The 15,430-nt window shown below is 46.6% G+C and overlaps 2 protein-coding genes across 6 annotated transcripts in view; one reads left to right on the top strand and one right to left on the bottom strand.

The window, feature by feature from the left end:
- ITSN2 (intersectin 2) overlaps positions 1–7,770 on the top strand; it is a 78,433-nt gene extending 70,663 nt beyond the window's left edge. For all 5 annotated transcript variants that reach the window (XM_084284711.1, XM_084284707.1, XM_084284709.1 and 2 more), the window contains 10 exons: positions 171–277; positions 865–1,048; positions 1,855–1,953; positions 2,123–2,290; positions 2,689–2,901; positions 3,785–3,906; positions 4,438–4,520; positions 4,681–4,764; positions 4,872–5,045; positions 6,384–7,770. In XM_084284711.1, the coding sequence (XP_084140837.1) occupies positions 171–277; positions 865–1,048; positions 1,855–1,953; positions 2,123–2,290; positions 2,689–2,901; positions 3,785–3,906; positions 4,438–4,520; positions 4,681–4,764; positions 4,872–5,045; positions 6,384–6,541 (1,392 nt within the window). In that variant the 3' untranslated portion in view covers positions 6,542–7,770. The remainder of the gene's footprint in view (positions 1–170; positions 278–864; positions 1,049–1,854; positions 1,954–2,122; positions 2,291–2,688; positions 2,902–3,784; positions 3,907–4,437; positions 4,521–4,680; positions 4,765–4,871; positions 5,046–6,383) is intronic.
- A 1,788-nt stretch (positions 7,771–9,558) lies between these two features.
- Positions 9,559–15,059, bottom strand: FAM228B (family with sequence similarity 228 member B; the record flags this gene model as incomplete). The annotated part of the gene is made up of 8 exons (XM_084284478.1): positions 9,559–9,707; positions 9,798–9,885; positions 10,274–10,351; positions 11,919–12,116; positions 12,720–12,794; positions 13,854–13,973; positions 14,825–14,929; positions 15,045–15,059. The coding sequence occupies 8 exons, from the start codon at positions 15,057–15,059 to the stop codon at positions 9,559–9,561; spliced, it is 828 nt and encodes a 275-aa protein (XP_084140604.1).
- Between the last annotated feature and the right edge of the window lie 371 nt (positions 15,060–15,430).

Here is a 15,430-nt window from a genome sequence, read left to right as displayed (position 1 = left end):
AACAGGCACGGCTGTCACAAGAGCTGGAGAGGAATTGTTTTTGTCTTCCGTGGAGACGTTGGGCACTGAGCATTCATAAAAAAAGCAGGATTGTCTAAATGAGAGGAGGCTGGGTGGTTTTGTCTCTGCAGAGTTTCTCACGTTTATGATTTTGTTTTTTTTTACCACAGGTTTTCCAAAAACCAATGGCTGATTCAGGCTGTCTCACAGAAGGGGAAATGGGGCTGATCTTTGTTAACTGGAAGGAACTCATCATGTCAAATACAAAGTTGCTGAAGTGAGTGCTTACATTTTTGTCTTGTAAAGTAAGAGTTCACTTTTTTGTGAATTTCACCTTTTGTGTTTTCTTCTTCCTCTTTATCCTCTTGTTCCTTCCCTCAGGACGTTTCTGGTTTTACAGTAAATATTTCTGTCCTTGCCGATTAGTTGCTGTGTACGTGTGCATTCAACAGCTGAAGGCATTCAGAGCGTCTCAGAAAGAAGGAACTGTTACAAGAGAGAGGCAGGAATAAACAGCAAGAACCGATGCACATTTATTGTAGTCTCTTAGAAACAGAGCCCTGCAGCAAACAGCGAGCATGGGAGGTGTTCTCCCCAGCCCTCTGCAAAGCCACCTTCTGTTCTCTAAAAATAATCTTTGGGGAGACCGAGTGGCTAACAGTGTGCTGTAGTGGGATGGTGCTTGAACTCCTTTGCCTCAAAGGAGTGTCTCGGTCTTGCAGACCCTGTCGGGCATCTTTCAGGCCACACTGAGCTTCCTGCAGCCTGAACTTCTGAGGCTTGCATCCTTTCGCAGCTGCGTGTTGTAAGAATTTTGATTTAGGCCTTGCAGCAGTGTTGGATGGTGATCTGTTTTCTCTCCAGAGCCTTGCGAGTGCGTAAGAAAACAGGAGGAGAAAAAATGCCCGTGCAGATGATCGGGGACATCCTGGCAGCAGAACTGTCCCACATGCAGGCCTACATTCGGTTCTGCAGCTGCCAGCTTAACGGGGCCTCGTTGCTGCAGCAGAAAACTGATGAAGATGCTGATTTCAAAGACTACTTAAAGGTATCTTCTTCAGCAGTTTTTGTACCTTCTCCTTTCCTCAACAACAGGAGCCTGTCTAACCAGCAGCGACCAGATCAAAATAACTCAGAGAACAAAATCTTGCAAAAATAGACAAGAACCTTCCATGGATAGCACTGTGTGTGCTTTTTGTATGTCTTTAGTGAGTACATTGCTCCATTTCCCTGTTTGTCACTCATTCCTTCAGTGTACTGGTTAACTCTACAAGGTGCCAGTGCCTTCCCAAAATATATGTGGTCAAAGGAGTCTGCAGAGTTAAAACAAGAAGGCTGCTGTCCCAAACACGTCATGCAACTTGCAAACCAGTGGGGTGTGTGCAGGGTGTCTGAATGGTGGGGCTGCAGCATAAAAAATAAATATAGAAATAAATAATTGCTGATGTGTTGCAGCTGATGCTGGGGATTTGAAGAGAGAAAAAGGAGGTTGTAAAGGAGAAATGCCAGAACCTTTGACATCAGGCTTTTGGTTCTTTCATTGCTTTGTGGTTTGTTTTTGCAACCCAAGTGAGGCACATTATGTCAAAATAAAAGCTAGAATGGTTTTGAACGTCAGGACTCCACGTGGACAATGATGCTACAGCTTTTTCTGGCAAAGCACCTGAGCACAGTGACAGCGCTGGCTTTCCTGTTTGTTCCAGTGAACTGTGCTGTTTGCTGACCTAAAAGTCTAAGATTTCTTGGAATGCCTGAAAAAAAGTAAATCTGATCAGACTCTTTTCAGTGCAGTGAAGGAACTGTTCCTTGATGAGTAACGCAATGTCTCTGTTAAATCTCTGGATTGCACCCTAGAAACTCGCCCTGGACCCTCGCTGCAAAGGGATGCCCCTCTCCAGTTTCCTCCTGAAGCCGATGCAAAGAATAACGCGCTACCCTCTGCTTATAAAGAGTGTGAGTACCCCAAGTGAAGCCTTGGGGGAGAATGCTTTTGATTTTGGTCTCTAAAGCAAAAGTAGAAAAGCATTATCCCTTTACAGGGATTTCTCTGGGAGCGTGGAGGAACTGTTCCTTTGCTTATTTCTTTTTTTGTCTTGGTTTCTCCCATTTTTTTCTGCACCAGATTCTAGAGAATACTCCAGAAAATCACCCAGACCACAGTAACCTCAGGCTTGCCTTGGAGCGTGCGGAGGAGCTGTGCTCTCAGGTTAACGAAGGGGTGCGTGAGAAGGAGAACTCGGACAGGCTGGAGTGGATCCAGTCCCACGTGCAGTGCGAAGGACTCGCTGAGGTAGCTGCACCGCTGCGCTGCGCGGCCGGGGCTTCTGCTGTTCATTTTGGAAGGGCCACAGGGGTGAGGTGGGAGTGCTTGCTCGTATCTGTTATTGGGAAGTGATCCGCTGCTGAGCCCTTGGCAGAGAAGCTTTTATTAAATTCTGCCCGCAGCCGTAGTACGAAGAGCCCCCATTGTTTGTGCCTGGTTTTGGCAGTGGAGAAACCTCCATTTACCAGCGTAAAACTAACACCATTTAGATAGCTAAATGAGCAGAGCAACTTGTGACTCTGTGGGCTCTTCTTAGCTCTACCTTCATTAAGCAAAAGAGAAGAGGATTTTGAGCAGTTTGAGCAGTCTTCACTGCGAGGAGGAGCATTAACTTGCTGCTGATGATGGATTTTTTTCTCTCGTAGCAACCAGTTTTCAATTCCCTGACGAACTGCTTGGGACCACGGAAACTCCTGCACAGCGGCAAGCTCTACAAGGCGAAGAGCAGCAAGGAGCTGTACGGCTTCCTTTTCAACGACTTCCTGCTGCTCACCTACATGGTGAAACAATTTGTCTCTTCTGGCTCCGATAAACTCTTCAGCCCCAAATCCAACTCCCAGTTCAAAATGTACAAAATGGTGAGTGAGACAAGATGCCCCGTGGTCACGTTGATCTGGTGGGACCTGGCTGCTGCTGAGGAATGCTGTTTTGTCTGCTGGGATTCACCATCTGTTTGATCTTTTGCTGTCACACAGGCGTGTACTGGCAGACAGAACATGCCAATGTCATTCGGTTTAACCCCCTGAAAAGGACGGGCTTCTTTGTCTTGGTTGAGTGAACGCTTCCTTCCACTTCGTGCTGAAGGAGCAGAAATAGCATCGTGTCTACTCTGCTGCTGAGGAGCTGAGCACCATGCTTAGAATCAGGAGCCTTAACTTAAGCTTGTGGAAGTTCTTGCACCCACAAGAAAGTACTTGACCTTCTGAAAAAAGTAGAAGGTGCAGCGTGCTTGTGCCTTTCTAAAGTGTGCCTGATTGTTTAGGTCTCCAGTGGCTTGAGCTGTTTTTTGACATATGCATGTTTGTTTAGGAATCCAAACAATGGCATGAGCCAAGTTTTTAAGAACTTCAGTCTCTGTGTCCACACAGCACATGCTCACTGGTCAGTGTTCTCAATATTTTGGAGCTGGGGAGATAAAGTTCAGTATCGGGGCTGCTTTTAGACAGGGAACCTGAAAAATTGCTCCATGCAGGCAGGATTTCCAGTTCCACACTACATCTCTGCTTACAGTCCTGTCCCTTTCACAGAGCTCCAAAGCTAGGAGGACAGCGTGAGGCTTACTGACAGCGCAGTTTTTTCTTAGTCCATTGTTGCAATTTTTTGTGGTGATCGCGATCTGGTTGTTCTTCCTGTGTCAACTTCAATTTTCTCTCCAGGAAAACCATGTATTTAAATATCCTTGTCAAGTTTCTGCTTACTGCCAGGGTGCCACTGCTACACTGATGTTTGCTTTCCCTTCAGCCTGTCTTCCTCAATGAAGTCCTCGTGAAATTGCCCACGGACCCTTCAAGCGATGAGCCAGTTTTCCACATATCGCACATCGACAGGGTTTACACGCTTAAAACCGACAACATTAACGAGCGGTGAGTAGCGCAAACGCAGGAGTGAGATGAACCCTCCTGAACGTGGCTGGGGCTGTTTCCAGTGAGCAGACGGGGGGGCCCTGAGCTCACAGGACAGGGTTCAGCCTCCCAAGCAGGACATAAAATTCCTCTGACTCTCATTTGAATGGGAAGCTTTCTCTCACTTTGTTCTGCTTGTGTGGCAGCTCTTGCAGTGAAATCCGTGTTCACACCGACTGCTCCTAGCTGTAGAGAATAGCTTGGGACTGCAAAGTCCTGCATCCCATAAAATTCTTCCCCAGTCCTAGTCAGTCTTTGATGTGGCCCAGCAGACTTTAATAAAGAGCAGTTCTGATTTCATTTATTTAGGCTGATAGGGAAATGTGGCATAAGATTGAATCCAAAACCTCTGTAGTAGTCCTTGAATTGACTTGCAATTCCTCTGAAATCCAGTGGGGGAAAAAATGGTGAAAGAGGTTGGGGTAAAGTCAGCGATGATGAGGAGTTCCCTGCTTGTGGTACAGCGCTCACCGTAGGGATTGCTCTTTGCAGTACTGCCTGGGTCCAGAAAATCAAAGCAGCATCCGAGCAGTACATCGAGACCGAGAAGAAGAAACGTGAAAAAGCTTATCAAGGTACTGAGTTCCTGTCCCCCTCTCACCTCTGCCAGACACTGGAGCAAGGCCAGTTCTGGAGGGTGCCCCAGTGCCTGTGTGGGATCTCTCAGATCCCCAGATCTGCTGCCAGTTTTTCTGGTTGCAGCCAATCCATTTATTTCTGGCTTGTCGTTCCCAGCTCGCTCCCAGAAGACCTCAGGAATAGGACGCCTGATGGTGCACGTGATTGAAGCAACGGAGTTAAAGGCCTGTAAGCCCAACGGTGAGTGCGGGCAGGAGGCTCAGAGCACTGCAATGCCTGGCAGGGCTCGCTGAGAGGAGGGAGGTTTCTGCACTGCTGAGGGATTTCATCACTGCCTCTGTGTTTAGGGAAGAGCAACCCCTACTGTGAAATCAGCATGGGCTCTCAGAGCTACACGACGAGGACCATGCAGGACACCTTGAACCCCAAGTGGAACTTCAACTGCCAGTTCTTCATTAAGGACCTGTATCAGGATGTCCTGTGCATCACCATGTTCGACAGGGATCAATTCTCACCCGATGGTAAGTGCGTGAGCCTTTATTTTAGGAAAAGAGCGCCTTTTTATGACTAGGGACAACAGAGTTCCTCACCAGTGGCTCCAAGAGCCTGTAGGTACACTTGCTTCCTGAGAAACGTTGTGTAAAAAAAATACTTAATTACTGAAGAGGTTGAATAGCCCCAGCAGTCAAGATTTGATCCCACTCTGGCTTTTGCATCAGAAGCAGAAGTATTTTCTGTCAAGCTGGGGAGACAACAGAAACTGAAAGCAGTTTTTCTCTGTCATTGTAGGCGGTGCCTGAAAATAATACTTTAGGTTATATTTGCACTGCAGTAGCTTGATAAGCTTGTGTGTTGTTTTTTTTTTTCTCTTGGAAACGAAACATATTTTTGGCAGTCAGTAGCTTCTGGTGCTCTTCAAAAGTGCTTCTTCAGGGCTCTGACACAGGGTTAATTACTGCCGATTTGCAAGGTACTGCCTTGAGCCGAGCTGGCTTATAGCTTCTTCGTCTTTTCTCCTGCAAGGAAACGTGACTTTGCCCTCTGCAAACACACTTTCTGTGGCTCAGCTGACGTGTGGCTGCTGGAAGGCTTCTTCTCCCAGCTGGAGAGCTGAGTTCCTGTTAAATGCACCTTGCAACAGCACTCTCTTGTGCTTATATATGAAATGGCCATGAAAGAGGGCATTTCATTTCTGAATCGGACCCTATACCCGCTGTGGCATTATTTGTTCAAGGTTGCTGTTCTTGTAAAAAGAATGACTTACAAGCCTAATTACCAGTTGGCTGAGCCCAAATATTGCATTTTTTATGGTCCGTGTAGCACTGCAGCTGACTTGTAAATCTCTTCCATCACTTAATGCTGACATGGAAAACACTGGAAGTTGCGTTACCGAGAGCGATCTGTATTTTTAAAGCTCTTGGATCAAACTGTGACATAAAGGTGTATTTTCCATTCTAACACCATAGCACTTTGTCTTCTAAAAAACCCTTTTTTGTCACTGCTGGCTGATATACACAGAGCTAGGGGCCACTCAGCCAGGAAACTTGGGAGCAGTGCTCTAGAACTGAATCCCTTTGGCTATAAGCTTGCTCTTTCTGTCGAGATTGTCACTTGTCATAAATTTGAATTGTTGCAGAAAGGAAAGTTCAAGTCTTTAACAACAGTAGTACCGGGTGACTAACTAAAGCTACGGTGTGAAGTCAGAGCCCGAGCTGCACTGAATTTGCATGGAGAAACTGTCGACCAGATTGTACTGACACGTTGTGCTGGTCTTCATCCCTGCTGGTATCCTCCCGCTTTCAGATTTTCTAAGCTTTGTGTCTTTGCTTAATGACTTCTTTTACTTGTTTGCCCAACAGATTTTTTGGGTCGCACTGAAGTTCCAGTAGCGAAAATCCGAACGGAACAAGAGAGCAAAGGCCCCACAACTAAACACTTACTGCTGCATGAAGTCCCAACCGGGGAAGTCTGGGTCCGTTTTGACCTGCAGCTTTTTGAGCAGAAAACACTCCTCTAAGAACACTTTATTAATTTATGAAGGACAAATGAAACTGACAGACTGAACTTTTTTTTTTTTTCCCAAAAGATTCTTTGCCCTAAGCTGGTTATTGAGCAAGAATTCCTGCTGCTTCCGTGTTCCCTCTCAGTTACTGTTTCCCTTGCTGCGTTCAAAGTTGTTGTCGATCTATGCAAACACAGATGTTACTGTATGTACAGTACTATAGCTCAGTGCCTTTTTATTATGTTGGAAAATGTTGTTTTTGGATGCCAATGTTTCCTTTTTCAGGGCCATAAAAAGTATTAAGCAGAAATGTGGCATCAAAACGTGCGTGTATTTTACCACTTGGTCTAACGTATAGACTGAGGAATGGTTTAGTTTAGAATCATTCCGTTTAAAACATGAAAAGTGATATCCACTGGAATCTTCCTGCCTCAGGACGGTAGTTGTAAGGACTAAATGCTGAAGAAGCCTTAGCACTGGAGAGGTCTCCACTCTATTGTATATTCTTCAAGAATCAAGTGTAGTTTTTTACTTGACTTAGTTCTGCACTGAAATCAGTAACTGCAACTTGATTTTTTTTTCTTTCTGCTTCTGGTTGGTTAATCATTCTCTGCTGAGACAATGTGGTTGTAAAAAGTAACTAGAAAAAAAATATTTTAAATACTGTGACCCACAATGATGTGGAAAAATACTCCTCCGGCTTTTGGTTTTCCTAAATGTAAGTTATTTGTGTACATTTCCTTGGTTTTGCAGACCTCCAGGTGAATCTTGAAGCTTTGACATTGCCAACATGTATATAGAGAGTAAAATATAAGTTTATTAATGTAATTTGTCTACAGATGTTTATTGATGCATAGTGATTTTTAAAAAGTATATTTTATTGTACAAGGGAATGTGAAATAATGAGAAAAACTTCTAGGATTAAATTCAATAAAAGTTTATTAAAAGTTTAAAAGGTTTGGTTGGGGGAACTGGTAGCCCAACGGGAGTCTGTAAAATGAGACGGCTTGAAAGCAAAAACTTTCTCTTGGCACCAAAACCTGGGCTGATTGGAAAAAAAGCATGTAAAGGATTTGATACTTTGTAACCATTTTACTGCCTCCTTTAACTGCTTTGTTGAAAAAGCACAGCATGCAGTTCTGGATAGCGCATGCCCTTGTTTTCCATGGGTGCTGCAATACCTCCCGATGTCGACAGATCCACACTTGACTGCCATCTGTGTACCCCCCTGTTACAGGGCTGAGTAAACCTCTGTTACTTTTAACAGTTTTCTGTGGTTCAGTATTTCTAATCCTAAATAAAACTAAATCTTGGCAACCCTTGACAGACTGTGTCTGTATGGTGGGAGACTGGAGCTGTTTCTGTGCTCAGGCCTTGCCACCAGAGCACCAGCACAGCCACAGCAGCAGGGAGACAAGGGCCACAGCGGACACCACGCTACGCTGTCGGGCCCGTAGCAGCCTTCAGTGCTTTCTAAGCAGTTCGGTTGCACACTCGTGCAAACCGTGCACATCAGCAGGAGCACCTCCTTCTTGTTCCCAGGAGACCTCTTTCAGCTCCGTGCAAAATGACGGCAGCTGAAGCTAAGTGCAGGCTTTGCCATTCCCTGTGCCCACTGCTGACATTCCCAGTTCTGGTAAGATGAAATGCGTCAGGCTTGGGAGCTGTAGCCAGAGCCAGATGTGGGGATAACACAAACCTGGAAATGATGGCAGCAACGTCTCCTACCTTCCTTTGGCTGCTGGTAACAGTAGCTCAGAAGCAGACGTTTCAGACAATGAGTTTATTGCAGGTTTTGGGGAGACCTGGCCTGTTACCAGTTGCTTTGGCAGACCTAACACACATTTTGCACATGGTACCTTCTGATGGCCCTGCTTGCCGCGGCAGTCAGCTGGAGGACCGGTGCCATCAGCTCTTGCTGTCTGTGTGGTGCTCCACGACTCGCAGCCTGTGAACACAAACACAAACCGTTGGCAGCTCGCTCAGGGCCAAGGCTGCAGAGCGCGGCACAGCTTCCTGCGCTACCTCTCTGCCACACTGAGTCACGCCAGGAAATGTTTGTCCTTGTGACTTGTTTTCCTTCTGGAACTTGCCGTTAGCCTGTAATTGCTCCAAGCATTACACCGGAGGAGGCCTTGGGCATAAAACTCTGGGGCAGGGGCAGAGAGGAGAGAGGGGGCCTTGCTCTGGGAGGGCATCCGCTCCCCAGTGAGCTCGGCTCTTCTTGTCACCGGGGAGCAAACTGCCTTTCAGTGTTGCACTGCGATGGCAGAGCCAGAGGGCTTTCAGAAAGGGGGAAACCAGAGCACTGGGACATGGGATGAAAAAAAGTCAGCAACTAAAATTAGAAAAAAAAAAAAATCACTCTTCCCTGATCCCAAACATTTCTTTCCCTCTCAGTGCTTCTGCAGCTCAGAGCTGCAAAAGCTGAGAGCTGCTGCAGCCCCATTTTCTGAACAGCCTTCAGCTGGAGCTAGAATACCCCAGGGAAGCCAGGTGGTGAGTGCTCCAGTACAAGCACATACCCAGGGACTGTTTGGCAATTCATTTTCTGTCTTGTATCATATCCTCAAAGTGTAAGTGAGCTCTGGTGTATTTTGAGCCCAGAGGTCCCTTCCAACCTCAGCTGCTCTGTGACACAAGTATGACCCCACTCTGCTCCCAAAATCTAGAAAGTAATAGTTAAACAAAAAACACTCAAGAACATTAAATCCTTTCAGATTTTCCAGTGAAGCATCCAGAAGGTGTTCCATGGCTTGAACTCTAGGGCTGGTTCCAGGCTGCATACAGGGAACACAAGAAGTCCTCCCCAAAAGCCACTTAATTTCAAGGCTCAGCTTGACCAGCAGTGCTCTCCGTTAATATACCCTGCTGTCCAATCGATGCCTGAGAGTTTGCCCTCCACCAACGCTCCTTTCTCATGAGAAATTCAGAATAAAGCAGAATTCACCATAAAATTTCAGTTTTAGCCAAACAGGAGAGACCTTATCCGCTGTAACTGTCGTGCTGCCTCTCGAGACACACATTAACTCTCACCTCCTGGTCCGGTGGGCCTCGCTTGCAATGTAGAGCGGAGGGATCTTCAGCCAGGCCACGGCATCCATGCGCTGCCGGCTCAGAGGAAGCAGCGGCGGTTCTGCCTTACTGAGCTCGTTCACCTCTCTGGCCGAGCACAGCCTGCCTGAGGGAAAGAAACACTTCGTGTGAGCACCTGCTGCCCCGAGGAAGGTGCCAGAAAGTGCTTCCGAGGGACACCGATTATTTAAGGTACCTGTCTCGCACTGCTTGACAATGCCTGTCTCAACGAACTTTCGTTGAATGGCTTCTAACAGAGGGTCCTGCAAGGCTGGTATTGAAACCTGTGAGGGAGGTGAGGATTTCAGGGATTTTGTCTCAAAAGTCGAACAAGTGTGAGCTTCAAGGCTAGCAGGGAGGAGCATCAACCTCATTTTTGACAGATAAGTAGTGTGGATTCACACCATTCTCCCAGTGAAAATCCTTTTCAGGCACTCTTGGATTTAAATACAGTGGGAGCTGGTACCATAAAATTGATGTTTTAGCAAATCCTTTACTAGGTAGCCAAATAAGAGACACCTTATCCACTCTAACTGTTGTGCTGCCTCTCGAGAAACACATTTGTTCAGCCAGCCTCAGAGCAGCAAGTCAGGAACACGCTGCCTCCTCTTTAATATTAACTTCCTGCAGTCACAGGGTGCACCTAAACCCAGGGCTAACCAAGCACGGCACCTTCCAGCACTCTGTGCTCCTCTGCAGGAGGAACGGGTCGTACTCCGCCGGGTCGTAAGTTTCCAAAGCCACATAGCCCTGCAGGAAAAGTGGGTAGAGGGTCAGGTCTCAGAAGTTTTTGGGGATAGCACAGAGCATAGCATGAATGCAACACACTGGAGGCAGTAAAAAAATAAAAAGGGTTTCCTAATTTTCACACACTGCGCCTCAGAAAGAAGTTGACTGAAGCGTAGCAGGAAAATACCTACACCAAATTTAATTTATCACAGGCATAAACACGTTAGAAGTGCTCTCACAAAGCATACAGAAATAAATACAGTCTAAAATGATAATCGCTACTAGGGCAGGCTAGGTAATAAAAATTCTGTTCAAGGAGAAAGGTTTTGGTAAGAGAAGGAAACAGATCTTAACAAGAAAAAAAGTGACCAAGCCCCCACCAGCCTCATTTTTCCTTCAGATGAATGTTTCCAGCTTTCCTGTGGACACAGTTCTCCAGGGGCCTGAGCAAGGAAGGAGCATCCAGCCCATCGAGGTATTGGCCTTGTATAGTTCTTTCTGGAGGCTGATGGTTGTGATTTCAAGCTCGGAGTTGGAAATCCTACACTTTGAACAGTTCAGGAGTGCTGCAGCACACATCCAGACCCCAAAAATGGGAGCTACAGTGAGTGAAGAGAGGGCTGTGTTGATGGCGGCCTGCAGGAACAAGGCCCCAAGAACCTGTGCTGCTCCCAGACTGTCAGCAAGCACCTGGGCAGTGCCACAGGGTTTGAGCTCCCTGGAGCCCGGCAGTCCCCTGAGGGAGCACACAGCAGGAAGAAAGCCAAGAGACACCGCACTGGGGAGCCTGACAGAAGAGAGAGAGGCAAAACGGTGAGAGACTTGGGGGAGGGAGCAAAAGGAGGAAGAAGGAGGAGAGAAAAAAGAGATTGGAGGTTTAACACTAGTGCTGTGTTCATCTGGGGAGAACACGTCCCAGTGCACCAGCTATGGCTTTTGGAGGGCACCCTGATGGGCACAGCTTTGGGATGGGCTGATGCAGACCGAGATAAGGACAGCACACACCCAATGTGTCCTAAACACCAGGACCTCGGGAGCAGGACTGATCCAGCCCGTGGTCATTAAGTGCAGTTTAAATGCATGGGGCTTTCACATCAGGCTTTCGAAAAAATAAACCATCTGCTGTTATTAAAACACCACAGCTCCCCCAGGGTTTTCGTTTCTGGACTGTAAAAGCTTGTTTACAGCCACATAAATCCGCTGTGCAGCGGTTTCCATTGACAACAAAAGCATGCCCTGTATATAAACCTGCTCTGTCCCTGGGAGATATCTAACTGCTCTTACTCTAGGTGTGCTATCCCGAGATGCAGGCAGCTGAGCCAAGGAATCTGGTAAACAGGGATGAGAAATTGAGAGTGAAACCAAGTATTTCATACAGCCATTGTGACTCCTGTGAGTGCTGAGCACAGTGCCACAGCACCCATGTGCTGGGGCTGTTCACCCGCATGCAGACGGAAGGAAACTGCTGGTGTCTGCTCCCAGCTTTTTTCCTTTCATAAAGCTTGACCGGTAGCACCCAAAGGCACAAACATGTTTCACAGCCCTCTACAAGCAACTGCTTCCATGACAGAAATTTATTTCTCGATACCTTCTTTTTGCAGTAGTTTAAATAGAGGGTGAGCTGTTGTTCCTTTCGTTTCTCTATCTCGTCACTCGACTGGCTGCCCATCTTGTCCTCGATTTTCTGCAGCAGTGGCTCTGAAACATCCTCAAGCCATTTCTTGTAGAGGATCTCCTTCTTCCTCAGATTTAAGAAATCGTTGTGCCTCAAATACCTGTCCACCTCCTAAGTGAAAGATGGAAAATAAAACCCATACAGCGCGTTGGCCCAACACATTAATGAGTCCCTGGGGGCAGCTGCACAGCCTGGCTAATCAGATCTGACTGGGCACTGCTGCCCTGCTCTCTGGCCTCCTTTCTGCTCCCCCCTCTCTCCTCCTCCCACCAAGCTCTTCTTTGCACTCTTTTTCTTTTTTTAAGCTGTAGTGCAACACCAAGGACTACCCACTTTTTTCACCCCAGGTTAGTGACCTGAAATCTGTTCAGCGTGGGAGGCTGATAAGCACCAGACAGTGCAAGAGAGGCAGCGGGAGAAGGAGATCTCCTCCAGCAGGGGCAATCTGCTAGATCAGATCAGCCCTCCTGGCCTTTACTCACAGGCCCACCCCCAAAACAAAAGCTAAGTCACTGAAGAGAGCGGATTCTCAAACTCTTATTTCAGGTGTTACCACTTCAGTCCCATCCTGAGGAGGTCAGAAGCCTGCGCTTCTAAATTTAACTTTCCAAGAATACAGACAATCGACATTTTATCACAGTTCACTGATGAAGAGAAAATTTTTTACATGCAGGAAAGCACACAGCAAGTGAGAAAAGACAAATCACTTCTTACCCTCACAAAATAATTTTCTCTGTCCAAGATGGCCTGAGCAGAAGCGATGATGCCTCGACTTTCATCAGGGGCTGCCTGACAAAATGCCAACAAAACACAAGAAGTAAAAGCAGGAGTGAGAGCTCCCTTTGAATTCGAAATAACTACTTGTGCTGTGATGAAAGGCAGGCAGCAGAAACACAGCCAGGGGGCCTTGCTGTGAGGAGCTGGATTCAATGTGGCAGCAGCAGCGTTTTGGGAGTGCAGGAGTTCCACAAAGGAGAACAGGTGGAAGAAGAAAGGTAACAAGAAAAAAACTTCCAAAGCAGGAAACTGTCTTGTTTCTGCCTTGCTCATAAATTTGTCTGCATCTTAAATCTCAGACTTTTGGGACATCAGCCAAGCTCTCCTCTAGCATCACCCTCATCTTACTCTTTCTGCAGATCATGAGTGCTAGGATACTAAAACATGGTTTGAGAACAACAGCCCTTGAAATGCTCTGCTGTTGTCAACCTGATTTGTAAATTGGTAATTTATTGCACTGTCCAGCTTATTAATTGCAACTCCGGCACCTAGTAAAGGAGCACAGGCAATACAGACCAAATTCATCTATCGTTTATGGACTTGAAGCAAGGCAGGGAGGACAGGGCAGGAACTGGCAAGGACCATCAAAAAAAAGGAGAAATCTGAATTTCAGGTGTGTATTAAGGCCCTTTCATCCTAATATCTGCAAAAAGTTGCATGTTATGTTCCATCTGACATATCTGCATCACTTAATCACAGCAGCTTTCTAAAACCAGGCAGGCCCATGCATCGCCCCGTGAGCAGAACACCAGCAGAACGCGCTCAGAGCACTGGGAGCAGGTGGGAACTCTGCCTTCAGGGTGACACAGCTCCGAAGCACCTGCACAGAGCTAGGCCCAAGCTTGGTTGGGTTTCATGTGGAAAATTCCAACACACCAAGTAAGATGGAGCTCAATAAAGCTACCTCACAGGGAGATAAGGGCTCAATAAACCCCCCTGGGTTACTATTTTCAGAGTTCTTTGTTCTGCTTCCCAATGACAGAGATATCTGAGACTGACAGAACCTTGCAAACAACCCTTTTCCATTCCTCCCTTCATCCTTTCCGTGCTATCTCATTCCTCCACTCGTACCTTCAAGTGACGTAAGCCCTTCTGTGTCAGCCAATATTTGGTGGCATTCTTCTTCCCAAAGAATCTGCTGCAGTCAAAAGTGTTTGCTGCATTGCTCCTTGCTGGGGCTGAGGGGAACCTCTGGATAAATGCAAAAAAAAAGGGAAAGGTCTGCATAAAAAATCAACCTGCTTTGTAGAGATCAGGTTCTTATCTAGGATCCATGATCAAGCTACAAACTGGAATATAACCAAAAGTTCACCTACACTCTTCAGACCACAGTGCCCTGCAAACAGCATCAGTCCTCTGCAGGAACAAAGCATCCTGAAGCCGTTCGCAGGAAGCTTCAGGGCCGGGGAAGAACATTTCACACACGTGGAACAGAAGCAATGGAGATCGGGATATCCCAATTTAGAGCAACGATTTGAATGGTTTGGACACTCTTCTTCAAATAAACATAGCTCTAGGTTCAATTCTGCAGTCAACTGAAGCAGCTCTCGTAATATCAAACCGCCGCTTACTGAGTCAGCAGCCTAGTCATGCGTACCTAAGACAGGCTGCAACAGCATTTCTGCATTTGGTGCTGCTGACCGGCACTAAATTTGGGGATTTCTCTGGAAGGTTCACACAGGACATGGATGCAAGATATTCTTAATTTCCAACAAAGTGTCTGAAAGGACACAGCACATGCATCTTCCTGTGAGACACGTTTCTGAACATGCCTAGGAGGGAGAGACAAAAGCACAGGAATGATCCTGCTAAGTGGGACTCTAATGGATGCAGGCAGATGCCAGTGCCAGCCCTGGCAAGCAGAAGGACAGGCGAGGTGGCAGGCTAGAACTTCAGGGGGTATCAGGTGCTGTTTCCAAGACAAGAACTCAACTACACCCACATGTCCCGCGTTCCCAATTGCAGGTCCTCATTTTATGTGTCCTGAACTCTGGTTCTCCACAGCCGAATTTACAGCTGAAGGCAGGCAGAAAATCACTCACCTGCCACAGCTTCTGCTGCTCCTGTTCCGTTACACGGCTGGGGCACTTCGGCCTCTGCTGCCAGGGAGTCTTTGGGCTACTCACAGCACACGTCGTCGGATGAGTCTGGGAGAAGCATGAAAACATTCAGAAACGTATAAAAATACTGCATAAACATGAAGAAGCTGATTTCCTTAGCATTCCAGACAAATGATGTTACAAATCTCCAAAGGAACTCTACCTGCTGGCAGCCCATGCCAACAGTGGTTTTGTATCACAGTAAGTTAAACGGAGGGAGACGAAGTATTGGGTTTCTAGCCAGATATTCCCTCTGATAGGAACTGTCTCTTCTCATCTCCATGATAAATGGGCAGTAAATTTTGTTTCAAGACACAAAGTGATTCACAAATTACTCCAGAATGCTTGCCAGCTTTGAAAACGTTTCAGTCATCAAATTCCACCTCTTTTTACTTCTATCCTTTGTGCTTTTTTCAATTATGTAAAAGTGATTTCCAATAACCGCGACGTTCCACCAAAGGGATAGCTGTATTTTCGTGGTTTTTAAAGTCCTGACAGATGAAGCTTACACTAAAGTACTAACTGATACCAAGCAGGAAATTCCATCTC

This window comes from Netta rufina, assembly GCF_964035555.1.
Source record: "Netta rufina genome assembly, chromosome: 3".
NCBI lineage: Eukaryota > Metazoa > Chordata > Aves > Anseriformes > Anatidae > Netta > Netta rufina.
Note: the sequence above shows the minus strand (reverse complement) of the source record. Positions and strands in the feature narration are given on the sequence as shown.